The sequence below is a fragment of the Atractosteus spatula genome, chromosome 2, assembly GCF_055471065.1.
Source record: "Atractosteus spatula isolate fAtrSpa1 chromosome 2, fAtrSpa1.hap1, whole genome shotgun sequence".
NCBI classification, from domain to species: domain Eukaryota; kingdom Metazoa; phylum Chordata; class Actinopteri; order Semionotiformes; family Lepisosteidae; genus Atractosteus; species Atractosteus spatula.
The window spans coordinates 314318-327341 of record NC_142707.1 but is presented as its reverse complement, the minus strand read 5'-3'; the positions used below and the strand labels follow the sequence as shown (position 1 = coordinate 327341).

Below are 13024 nucleotides of genomic sequence, written 5' to 3'. Positions count from 1 at the left end.
GGCTGGGCAGCGCTGCTCTGGAGGTTGAGCGACTGTATGGCCACACTGGATCATTTGCTTAACAAGGAGGAGTTAACAAGTTTACAATTGTAAACCCACTGGGTTTAACAAACACCTCAAAAATGAACAAGTAAAGATTATTTCTACGGTGAAGAGCAGAAAGGAGAAACACAAGGTGTCTGCTGTTGAGGTGTGAATCGCTAAAACCTATACATGACTGGAGAAGATTTGAATAGAAATTAGTATATTGTTGAGAGAAGACGGAAGCCCTGATCCTAATTTAAAGATAATTTTGTTTCCGATTGTTTGGGAGATCCCTGTTAAACGAAGCAAACAGAAAAGTCAGTGAAATCGTTCACACGAGGGGCGAAAGGGGGAACTATTTTAATATAAAAATATTAGAGTACAAAAAGCCACCGTGCAGAACAGCAGTCTGTGATCGTCAAGAAAAACAGAAGCTGGTTGGTGTCTCTGACCTACTTCTGACTCCAGGGCGGATAGTGTTTCGCCCTCCTGGGCGGATGACGTCACCCAGGGGGCAGCGCACCTCAGGAAACAGCAGGAAATTTAACTCGTGAGGGGGCGTGTTCTTGGGGCCGAGCCAATCAGAGAGCGGCATTCAAAACACAGGTGAGAGGCCGGCACGCAGGACACAGGGGGACAGGTAGAGGGGACAGTCCACGGAAACAAATTGCAGGGTTAGTTTCCGACCAGAAATCTTGTTAATAACAAGTGGTCTGCCTGTCAGTACAGCGCAGTACCGGCCACTCTGAGACTGGACTCCACTGGTCAAGGAGAGGAGGGAGACAATAAACATCCCAGCTTAGTGACCGGAGAGCAGCGCGCCTCCCACGCCGCGTTGTCAGCGTTTTGACCCGATCAGACCCAGGCTGGGTGGTGCCGAGGAAATGGATTGGGTGCAGTCGAGTCTGCGGGTGGGCAGGAAGAAGTACTCGGCCCTGCTGAGCTGGTCCTACTTCAGATGGACCCCGCTGGACCCCAGGAATCGCGAGGATCCGGGTAAGGGCTCGACCCGGCCGCGCGCCACGCCAGGCTGGTCTCTTCCCTTCCGGAGTCGCCGAGTGCAGCAGCTCACGGTTCCCACGCAGATGTACGGCTAGATCTTGTATTATCATGGGATTGTTGTTTACTATTCAGCTTATTGCCCACCGGTATGGATATTACTACAGCTGTATTGAAACTGACACAGATCTGATTACTTACGGCATCATTTGAATGAAAGAGAAGTGCCAGTTACCTGGTTAAAATTTCGTGATGGAGTTGATGACATGAGAAGTCTTTAAGACAGCATGTTTTGTCAGTGTTATGGTTTCCATTCTCTTGTTTTAATCGAAAGAAATCTGGCACCAATGACTGTCTTAAGTGTGCTAGAATACACTGAACACTGTCCATGTAGCCTAGAGAAGGAGGTGACAGCAGGAGTCCTGCCACACGGGACTGTGTTGTAGTCCTTATTACTGTTTGAATTTATTTGGGGCTATATTAGTCGAAACTCACTAACGCTTGCACCCAGTTAGAGAGCTGTGTTTCCTGGAGCTGTCTGAGTGCTGTTCTTTGCTCAAGGGAACAACAACAGTGCCCCACCCAGGATCTGAACCTGCTGCCCGAGAGCCTGCAGCTGGTCGGCTGGTTCCGGTCTGTGGCTTGTGAATGGGCTCTGCTGAGCCCACAGCACACCTCTGAGTTCAGAGCTGGGGCTCGGACAGCCTGGGCACAGAATGGCAGCTGGAACTGGCAGCAGAAACGGCATTTCTGTTGGCTCTGCACTGAGTAAAACAGACAAAGGCAAATACATGATGTGACCAAAAACAGAGAATGAATTGTGTATATATGTTCAGGTGTGTAGCTGCGTCAGCATGCGTAGGCTGCAAAGGAACAAGTAATAGGTTTATTCCATGCTGAAAAAAAAGAAGAAAGAAAACACAACGTTTCAGCCGTGGAGCCTTCTTCAGGTGTGAGCTTTAAATACAAACCTATTGTACAAATAAATACAAACCTATTGTATATATATGTTCACAATGGGAATTCTCATGCATGGATATAAAGGTAGCTGGAAAGAATAAACATCTTGATTTGGTTTGGACAAAACATTCTTTGATCAACCATTTCCTTCCATCTCTATTAGTTATTGTCCAACAAAGGCAACGTTTCTGTTTCTCGTAGAGCTGTGTGCACAGTGTTGCTGAGGATGAAACATTTATAAGCTGAAGGGATGTGGACTTTGGGCTGTCCTGGTGTCTGTCTCTGTCCTCGCACAGGGCAGAGGTGGCTGCCGGTTGAAAAGCCGCAGATCTGCAGCCTCACCAGGCAGCTCTGCTGGAATGACGGGGATGTTGCTAGACAGAACGCACAAGGAGTAAACCTCCCCTCGCCCGGGATCTTAGTCTGTCTGGTTCTGTCAGTTTCAGTGTCTCAGAATAGCAAGTGGAAATATTTGAAAAATGCCTCTCACGAACACAAGGCAGAAGCTGTGGGAGCTGGACTGCAGCACCCTGCTACCCGCACATTTCTCCTGTCTCCTTCACCCTTGAGCTTTATCATGGGAGCCACACCCTCACCTGACACAGGGGCTCTGGACTCCGGCGTGGCGCCTGTCACCTCAAGTTCTAAACAGCTCCTCACATGGGAGACATGTTGAACTGATCCACCTGGTGTTTAGCAGCACCATGATGTCCCTTCTTCACCCTCTGAAAGAGCTGACAATTCAGAGAGACTCAGGAGACTGCTCTAGAGGAGATTGTCCTCTGTCTAGTCCAGTGCAGGTCTTTGGTAAAACGGTGGCTTAAGTGCAACTAAGTAATTCCAAGAATCACCAATTAATTAAACATCTGCTCTGGTTGAACCCTGTTTCTGTAATGGTAGGCTCTGTGTTTAATCTGCTTTCACCTTAATGCTTAAAGGCCTGTCTGCAGCAGTTCCAGCAGCACTAGTGACTGCCCCTCTCCACTGAACACAGTCACACAGCAGTGTAATAATCCCTTTTTAGGTTTTTGTAATATTGTACTGATGTATAGACATATATGTTTTTGATATTTTCCTGCACAAAATTACTTTAAATCGGAAGGTAGGTTTACCACGAGCTGGTGGTGCTTCTAAAGATGGCTGAGCAGTGAGAGTCGGGTCTCCCTGCCAGGCACTGCTGGACACTGAGCTTCTCTGTGTTGTGCTGCAGAGAAGGTGAAGGTTGTGCCAGTGATGGAGCTGATTGCAGTGGAAGAGGGGAAGACGCAGATTCTGCCCAACCGCAACAAAGAGGAATCTGTGAGAGACTTCACCGGTGAGTCCTCTTTGGCTCGAGGCCTTATATACTCTGTGGAGCAGCCCACTGTGGCCTGGAGCTGCAGCACCCCTGATTCTACCGTTGAGCTCAGCACCGTCCAGTCTGTGACACAGGCATGTCAGAAGTACTCAGACCCACACTGTGGTGGCACATTTGGTAAAATTACAAAATGATGCCTAATGTTTTATTTCAACCAAATATTTTATTCAAAATCTGAATGTTTAAATTGAAGACTTCTAGAAGAAAGATAAGTTACAGTAATTGAAATGTCAGTTGCACAAGTATTCAGACCAGTGAGCTCAATATTTGGTGGAAGTCCTTTTGGCAGCAATTACAGCCATCATAGAGGAATGATCAAAGCAGTGGGGTCTTACCATGTCTTGTCCCGTGTCTGCGTGCGTGTGTCCACCCCTGGCCTGTGTCTGGGTGTGTGTCTGGCCCGTATCTGCGTGCATGTGTCCACCCCTGGCCCGTGTCTGCGTGTGTCCAGTGTTTTACGTGCAGCGGAGCAGCAGGAGTCCTCGCTGGTCTGTGGGGCGGACTGTCTTCACGGCTCCCAGCCAGGACCTGCGGGACCAGTGGGTGAACGGGCTGAGGAGCAGAGTTCAGCAGCACAGTAAGTCATTGGAATATAAGCTCCAATACAAAGAGAGGAGGCATTGAGCTCATCTAGCTTGTTTGGTAGTTAATGGCTAATTGATCCAGTTGATCCAAGTTCATCCAGCTGTTTCCTCAAGGAGGCTTCAAGTCACTGATGCATGTCGTATTACACTGTAATACAGTCTGATGTTTTCCACTGTTGTCTGTCTGTTAGTGTCATCAGTTCTGTGTGTTGGGAGACATTTCTTTGCAGTGGTCATGTCAGCAAGGAGATATCTTTCCTCTGCCTTGGCCATTTAATCAATCTAGCCCTTTTGGTTACTAGTTGCTAATTGTTCCAAGAATCTTGCCCAGCATTTTATTTTTTAACATTTTTATGAAAAAAAGTAGGATATTAGCTTCAGCAACATTGCTGGGCAGCTTGTTCTAGACTCCCACAGACCTTTTTCGTAAAGGAGTTCTTCCTGTTCTTGATTTTAAATAATAATAATATAATAATAAACTTTTTTATATAGCGCCTTTAAAGGTGGCTTCTCAAAGCGTAATGCAAATGTATTTTGCCAAAGTTTCTACTTTTGACCTTGGGATACATGTGGCTCCCTGAAATATTAAGAATTCAATACAAAATTCTCTTACTTGCATTGAATTTGCTTTGAATTTGCTTTGAATGGTCTCATGCCCCCTTACCACAATGAACTGCTCTCATGCTACAGTATGCTCCACTCCACCTTGTGTTTGCACTGTCACTGATTCAGTGAGGCAGACTTTGGGTGAATGGATTTTATTCTGCTGTGTAGCAAGGCTGTGGAGCCACTGTCCTAAATGCAGTAGGAATTGTGACACCATCATTACTATTTTTAGACATTGTATTTTAGTATGGTCTGATGATGTATTCTTTTTATGGTATGATGTGAATACCGTGCAATTGTATGTTGTACAATAATCGAGATGCTGATGCATAAAAGCATGTAGCAAAGATGCGGCGCTGTGCTGTGTACTGTGATGTGCAGCACTGTGCACACTCGACTCTGCCCTCTGATACGCACCAGTACAAAGGGGTCACTGCGCACACTCGACTCTGCCCTCTGATACGCACCAGTACAAAGGGGTCACTGCGCACACTTGATCGCTCTGCCCTCTGATACGCACCAGTACAAAGGGGTCACTGCGCACACTCGATCGCTCTGCCCTCTGATACGCACCAGTACAAAAGGGTCACTGCGCACACTCGATCGCTCTGCCCTCTGATACGCACCAGTACAAAGGGGTCACTGCGCACACTCGACTCTGCCCTCTGATACGCACCAGTACAAACGGGTCACTGCGCACATTTGATCGCTCTGCCCTCTGATACGCACCAGTACAAACGGGTAACTGCGCACACTCGATCACTCTGCCCTCTGATACGCACCAGTACAAATGGGTCACTGCGCACACTCGATCGCTCTGCCCTCTGATACGCACCAGTACAAAGGGGTCACTGCGCACACTCGACTCTGCCCTCTGATACGCACCAGTACAAAGGGGTCACTGCGCACACTCGATGGCTCTGCCCTCTGATACGCATCAGTACAAAGGGGTCACTGCGCACACTCGATCGCTCTGCCCTCTGATACGCATCAGTACAAAGGGGTCACTGCGCACACTCGATCGCTCTGCCCTCTGATACGCACCAGTACAAACGGGTCACTGCGCACACTCGATCGCTCTGCCCTCTGATACGCACCAGTACAAAGGGGTCACTGCACACACTCGACTCTGCCCTCTGATACGCACCAGTACAAAGCGGTCACTGCGCACACTCGATCGCTCTGCCCTCTGATACGCATCAGTACAAAGGGGTCACTGCGCACACTCGATCGCTCTGCCCTCTGATACGCACCAGTACAAAGGGGTCACTGCGCACACTCGATCGCTCTGCCCTCTGATACGCACCAGTACAAAGGGGTCACTGCGCACACTCGATCGCTCTGCCCTCTGATACGCACCAGTACAAATGGGTCACTGCGCACACTCGATCGCTCTGCCCTCTGATACGCACCAGCACAAACGGGTAACTGCGCACACTCGATCACTCTGCCCTCTGATACGCACCAGTACAAATGGGTCACTGCGCACACTCGATCGCTCTGCCCTCTGATACGCACCAGTACAAAGGGGTCACTGCGCACACTCGACTCTGCCCTCTGATACGCACCAGTACAAAGGGGCTACTGCGCACACTCGATCGCTCTGCCCTCTGATACGCATCAGTACAAAGGGGTCACTGCGCACACTCGATCGCTCTGCCCTCTGATACGCATCAGTACAAAGGGGTCACTGCGCAACACTCGATCGCTCTGCCCTCTGATACGCACCAGTACAAACGGGTCACTGCGCACACTCGATCGCTCTGCCCTCTGATACGCACCAGTACAAAGGGGTCACTGCGCACACTCGACTCTGCCATCTGATACGCACCAGTACAAAGCGGTCACTGCGCACACTCGATCGCTCTGCCCTCTGATACGCATCAGTACAAAGGGGTCACTGCGCACACTCGATCGCTCTGCCCTCTGATACGCACCAGTACAAAGGGGTCACTGCGCACACTCGATCGCTCTGCCCTCTGATACGCACCAGTACAAAGGGGTCACTGCGCACACTCGATCGCTCTGCCCTCTGATACGCACCAGTACAAAGGGGTCACTGCGCACACTCGATCGCTCTGCCCTCTGATACGCACCAGTACAAAGGGGTCACTGCGCACACTCGACTCTGCCCTCTGATACGCACCAGTACAAAGGGGTCACTGCGCACACTCGACTCTGCCCTCTGATACGCACCAGTACAAACAGGTCACTGCGCACACTCGACTCTGCCCTCTGATACGCACCAGTACAAACGGGTCACTGCGCACACTTGATCGCTCTGCCCTCTGATACGCACCAGTACAAACGGGTCACTGCACACACTCGATCGCTCTGCCCTCTGATACGCACCAGTACAAACGGGTCACTGCGCACACTCGATCGCTCTGCCCTCTGATACGCACCAGTACAAACGGGTCACTGCTGACACGTGAGAGACGACACTCCCCTAGCTGTTGCTGTGGTAGCAGGGCGAATGTCTTTGGGTGGTGTTGCTATTAAATGTTTTATTGACCTGAGGCAATGAGAAGTTTAATAACAATGTTGACTCACACGATAGAGAGAGACAAAAGAAGGAGGGATACAGTGTGAACATCTGCCAGTATCCAAGAGCAGGACTGCTCAGCATGAGCAGTGCCAATGTACTCCTGACCCACAGGCTGACTTTGAACTTGCTCTTATCTTAAACCTTGCGCTAACGCCAACCCACAAGGACCAGGCTGGCTGGAGAGAGAATACTGGATCTAGTTTTTACAAACTAAAATAGTTTTTGATGTGTGTTTCTGCTCTTTTAGTTTAATTTGGTAGATTATGATGTTTTGAAAGTGACTGGTCCACTGTTTAATAAAGAATTTTGCGTATATGTGTACAGATATTAACTGGAAGAACCAAATTTGAGGAGATGCTCTGACAAAGACAGTAACTCCTAAGAAACAGACATCAACAAGGAGGTCCTCATGAGGCAATTTATTTTTACTTTCACCATAGGTGAAATTAATTTCTGTATATAGAACAGTAAATAAGTATAGAAGACCCAGTGTTGTGTGTTTTTCAGAAACTGTCAGGCAATAGCTTGTTTTCTAATGCTGTTGGGAACCTACTTTATTTGCATTCTTCCCTTTCGAGAAATATTCAACTGTTTCCTTCTCGCTCTCTGCCAGTGCCTCCTGCTTCACTCCTCCCAGCTGCCTCTTTGAGAAGAGTCTACTCTGTCTGATGAATTAACCCCCCTCTCTCTCAGTGCAGTGTTCATGTACTGGAGTGTCCAGTCAGTGTGTCTGTATTAACCCCTCTCTCTCTCTCAGTGCAGTGTTAATGTACTGGAGTGTCCAGTCAGTGTGTCTGTATGAACCCCTCTCTCTCTCAGTGCAGTGTTCATGTACTGGAGTGTCCAGTCAATGTGTGTGTATTAACCCCTCTCTCTCTCTCTCAGTGCAGTGCTCATGTACTGGAGTGTCCAGTCAGTGTGTCTGTATTAACCCCTCTCTCTCAGTGCAGTGTTAATGTACTGGAGTGTCCAGTCGGTGTGTCTGTATTAACCCCTCTCTCTCTCAGTGCAGTGTTAATGTACTGGAGTGTCCAGTCAGTGTGTCTGTATTAACCCCTCTCTCTCTCAGTGCAGTGTTCATGTACTGGAGTGTCCAGTCAGTGTGTCTGTATTAACCCCTCTCTTTCCTTCTCTTCTCTCAGGTGACACTCGTCCTCGCCGGCTGCTGGTGTTTATTAACCCCTTCGGGGGGCGGAGGTGTGGTCGGAAGATCTACCAGTCGCAGATCGTGCCCCTGTTTGAGCTGGCAGGCATCAGCACACATGTGGTTGGTGAGAGAGGGAGGGACGGACTCTTTTGGACTTTCTTTATGGTCTGGATTGGAGGGACGGGAGGCTGGTGTGGGGAAGACAGGGGAGGCAGCAGAGATGCAGGTGAGGCAGAAAGAGGGTGGGAGAGAAGGGGCAGATGGAGAAGACAAGGGAAATATTGGGAAAAAAAAACAGAGCGATAGTTTACAAGACTCCTGCAAATTTCCCAGTTTCAGACTCTCTGTTCCAGAGGCTGGACACCTCTTACTTTCCTGTCTCTGCTAGAAACGGAGAGAGCAAACCAGGCCAGGGACCACATCCTGAAGAAGGACCTGGGTGGGTTTGACGGGTGAGTGAGGGAGGGATGGGGGTCTTCTCACAGGCTGCCATTTTCTGTATTCTTTGCATTAACAGTCCATCCTTGTGTATTTCACTTTTCAAACCTAAATGAAAAAACAGTTATTCATTTCAATAATTCTTATTTTGTATTAATTTAGTACAGCCAAAAGGCTATGATGCAATTTAAACAGAAATAAAAAAATCCCACAGGACCACGTAATACAGTTCTGAAATGAGCCTTCTAACTCTAGGGTTAGAGCATTCCCTGCTTATTATTGGTCGATGTGATTTGTCAGAATTAATTAAGTCATCTCTTCTGATTCCATAGCTGACAGATTATTGTATGATATGACAACTGTGAACACACTTGCACTGTGCAACTTCATGTAAAAGCCTTTACGTCCACACAGATGTGTGTATCAGTGAATGACGCTTCGGTGTCTGTGTGCAGGCTGGTGTGTGTGGGCGGGGATGGAATGTTCAGTGAGCTGATGCATGGCCTGATTGGACGGACACAGCTGGAGGCGGGGATATCAGAGCATGACCCCACAGTGACCCTGCAGCCCTGCAGTCTGAGGATAGGCATCATCCCTGCAGGTAGGTCTGGTCCCTGGGGCTCCAGCCTGTGCTGTTGCAGGCACCTGCATAACCCTGCTGTGTGTGTTTGCATCCCTCAGGGTCCACAGACTGCGTGTGCTTTGCCACAGTGGGAGTGAATGACCCCATCACCTCTGCCCTTCACATCATCATAGGTAACCCAGCAGGCCGCTCAGTCACACAGCTACTCTCAATAAAGGTTACTGTGGGATGTCATGCAATAATTGCTTACACTTATGTAGCACTTTTCTGGACTCTCCACACAAAGCACTTTATAGCGCTTTACAGGTAATGGGGATTCCCTCCACCACCACCATCCAGCATCCACCTGCATAAGTTTATTAAAATATTGCACAGTTAAATAAGTCATGGCAAAAGAATGGTACATCCTTGGGAAAACAAAGTTAATACATCGAATCAACAAGGTAAAACCCACCCTTTCTGCCTCAAGGTATAATAAATCAGACTGTGTGCAGTGTGAAATCACATTAGGGCTTGCTCAATCATTGGTCAGTGACACCGACTGCTCCGTCTCTCCTAGGTGACGACCAGCCCCTGGACGTGTGCTCAGTGCATCATCGGAACCAGCTGGTCCGCTACTCCGTCTCGCTGGTGGGATATGGTTTCTATGGTGATGTGCTGGAGGATAGTGACAGGCGCCGCTGGATGGGACCGGTCAGATATGACTACTCGGGTCAGGGAACACTCTCTCTCCCTCTCCCAGGCTCTTTTCTTCTGTCCTGTCTTTTTCCTCCTCTGTCTCTCTTCTCTGGGCTGCCTCTGTCAGAGTCTGCTGATCTGTGTCTGTCATTGGCCTCCTCTCCTGTGTCAGAGTAGTTTCTCTGCACGTCGGAGAGTAGTGTGTTAACAAGCTCTTTCCTTCTTTCAGGTCTGATGATGTTCCTGAGTAATCGTTCCTATCGGGGAACTGTAGAGTACCTGTTAGCAGACAATCAGACTTCCAGCCCCCGAGACAAAACGCGCTGTCGCTCAGGGTAAAAACCGTTCCGTTCTGGTGAAAAACCCTTCTGCACTACATAAATGCCATGACGTACACAGAGTAAATGAATAATTGCACAAGGTAAATATACCTTTACACCAGCTAGGCATTAGGAAAAAAATACTTCTGTACAAGCTAATTAGTGCCTAGCCAGGGGGGTAACTTTCTTCTTGCCCCAAGCCCCTGTGCTGTGTCAGAACTCTCTCCTCAGTGAAGAATGCTTGTCTGTCCTGGAGTTGAGCAGTCTGTCTGTGCTTGCAGGTGTCTGGTGTGCTCCGAGAGTACAGAGCGGCTTTGCAGCCAGACAGATTCTTCTCTGGACACTCTCTCCCAGGACAGCTTCCAGTCTCCAGGTAAGAGCTACTGCTTCAGAGCCCTGAGCACTTCACAGCTGAGCAAAAGCCCTGCCTTGTTTCACCTGCTGCTTCAGTACTGACTGCTCTCTGTATCTGTGCAGTGCCGGTGTCCAGCAGTGTAGAGGCACGTGTTTCCCCCTTTCTGTCCCCTCCTGTCTGCCACAGCCACAAGATTCAAAACAGGTGTATTGAAATGACAGGGAATCACGGTGCATAAAGAGAAGTGCAATACACCATGTAGAGCCCAAGTCCGTATTTCCCTCTTGGTGCAGTGTTAGTGTACACTGCTCATTAATGGCCTCTCTATGAAGCGAGTTCCAGTGATGGAGAGGGGCAGTGGCACACTGTGGAGGGCCGTTTCCGAGCAATCAACCTGACCTGCATGTCCAGCGCCTGTCCCAAGAGCCCTGACGGCTTGTCTCCTTCTGCCCACCTGGCCGATGGCACCGCTGACCTCATCCTGGTCAGGCAGTGTTCTCGCTGGTCCTTCCTGACACACCTGAGCCGGCACACCAACAACAAGGACCAGGTGAGAGAGGGAGCGGGAGCTAAAAGGTACAGACAGACACACGCACCTCTGGACAGCTCACACGGACAGACACAGTGTTCAGTGGTGAGGGGAATATGTGTATTAACCCCCCTCTCTCTCAGTGCAGTGTCAGTGTACAGTAGTGTGCAGGAGGAGTGTGTGTATTAACCCCTCTCTCTCAGTGCAGTGTCAGTGTACAGTAGTGTGCAGGAGGAGTGTGTATTAACCCTCTCTCTCTCTCTCTCTCTCTCTCTCTCTCTCTCTCTCTCTCTCTCTCTCTCTCTCTCTCTCTCTCTCTCTCTCTCTCGGTGCAGTGTCAGTGTACAGTAGTATGCAGGAGGAGTGTGTTTATTAAACCCTCTCTCTCTGTGTGTAGCAGGACAGTGTCAGTGTGTAGTAGGTGTGTATTGACCCTTCTCTCTCTGTCTGGCAGTTTGATCTCCCCTTTGTCGATGTCTACCGAGTCAAGGCACTGAGGTTTTCTCCTCCCCATGAAGAGGAGGATGATGAAGATGATGAAGAACAGAGTCCCACAGCTGACGTGTGTAAGTACCAGCCAGTGGCAGAGAGAGACAGCGGCTCGGCGACGAAGAGGCTGGAGAGAAGGAAGAAGCAGGTCCTGTGTGGAGTTTGTGGAGACGTTCGCTCTCGCTCCTGCTGGAACTGCGATGGAGAGGTGCTGCCACACACTGCTATACTGGCCAGGTGAGCTGTCTGTGGCAGGGCCCTCATCTGTGCGGGCTGGCCAGAGATGTGTGTGCGGGTGTGCTCGTGTGCGAGCGTGAGCTGACCAGAGCCGTGTGTCTGTGCTTCCAGAGTGCACTGCCAGCTAATCCGACTGTTTGCTCGTGGGATTGAGGGGCCGTTCAAGAAGAACAAGGATGTGCGGCTGCTCTGTAGGTGACCTGCCCACCTGCTGCAGAGCAGAGAGAAAACGTTGCTCCTGGGGGACTGCTGCTGCCACAGGGGCTGTGCTGACACGGGGCCGCACCAGGAAAGGGCTGTTAGTGGGTTTGGGTCACTTGACACGCACTGAGAACCTTGGGTATCTACGGCCAGACTGGAGGGGTTCACCTGTGCCGGAAGTTCACAGCTGTTGACACAGCTCAGTGCAGTGACACGAAAATGTGAAGGACTGTCTCCTGAGCCATTTCTCTCTCGTCAGTGGTTCAGTGTACTGTTATTTTTATGGCGCTCGGCAGAAGACCCTTTCTTTGTCTTTGTTTTACTTCCATTAATATTCCTTCTTAAGAGAGGAAGATGATCAGGGGTCCATCAGAGTTTCAACGAGGGCAGGCCCACACTGCAGACACTCTGTAAACCTGCAGACGGGCTCTTTTCCCGATGGAGATCAGCTCTGGCAGATCTGTGCCCCTCCGGGGGCTGGGGGCCGGGGGGCCGGTCACATTCGGGCTGAGCTTCCATGTGCTTGTGATCCCCATAAGACATTCCTTTCCAGGACTTTTTTTATATTGTTTTATAGATGTAGGTGTTGTCCATTTGTTTAATCAAATGTGTATGTGGCTTTGTAAAAATGTGTATTATAATTTGAAATCGCAATAAAATAGGAATTAAATTGTGCCTTTTGAAACAAATACATTCTATTCGTCTAGCCTTGTGTCTTCACACTACGCTGTCACACACACGTGCTTGCCACTAGTGTAACTGCTGCAGACTGACTAGACAGGACATCCTGCATTCTGTAGGATATTCAAATACATGAAGCCAAATCTCACCCCGAGTTTTTTCTAACATGACCGTTTTAAATCCTCTGCAAAAGAAAGTATGAGTCATGAGCTAACAACTCCTTGAACACAATTTACATGAAGTAGATTAAACCTTCTAATTGTATTTTGTAAATTGGATACTAATGTT

At 49.2% G+C, this 13024-nt stretch overlaps 1 protein-coding gene across 4 annotated transcripts; it reads left to right on the top strand.

Moving 5' to 3' along the window:
- The first annotated feature begins 606 nt into the window (after positions 1-606).
- On the top strand, positions 607-12744 carry LOC148838847 (ceramide kinase). 4 transcript variants are annotated; one of them, XM_088905895.1, is made up of 13 exons: positions 607-1020; positions 3194-3298; positions 3792-3917; positions 8221-8349; positions 8614-8677; positions 9119-9264; positions 9345-9419; positions 9806-9958; positions 10154-10259; positions 10526-10617; positions 10932-11149; positions 11583-11694; positions 11966-12744. In XM_088905895.1, coding segments are annotated over exons 1-13 (1440 nt in total). In that variant the 5' UTR covers positions 607-908; the 3' UTR covers positions 11968-12744. The 4 variants fall into 4 exon arrangements, with proteins under 4 accessions (XP_088762021.1, XP_088762007.1, XP_088762013.1 ...); XM_088905881.1 differs by having other exon boundaries at positions 618-1020; positions 11583-11854; XM_088905887.1 differs by having other exon boundaries at positions 656-1020; positions 8221-8451.
- Positions 12745-13024: the final 280 nt, after the last annotated feature.

What these genes read in the sequence shown, in the direction of transcription:
- LOC148838847 (XM_088905872.1), top strand. Translation starts at nt 909, where the DNA reads ATGGATTGGGTGCAGTCGAGTCTGCGGGTGGGCAGGAAGAAGTACTCG. An exon ending in AAAACGCGCTGTCGCTCAGG is followed by an intron (nt 10,260 to 10,525) that starts GTAAAAACCGTT and finishes CTGTGCTTGCAG; the next exon opens with GTGTCTGGTGTGCTCCGAGA. An exon ending in ACACCAACAACAAGGACCAG is followed by an intron (nt 11,150 to 11,582) that starts GTGAGAGAGGGA and finishes TCTGTCTGGCAG; the next exon opens with TTTGATCTCCCCTTTGTCGA.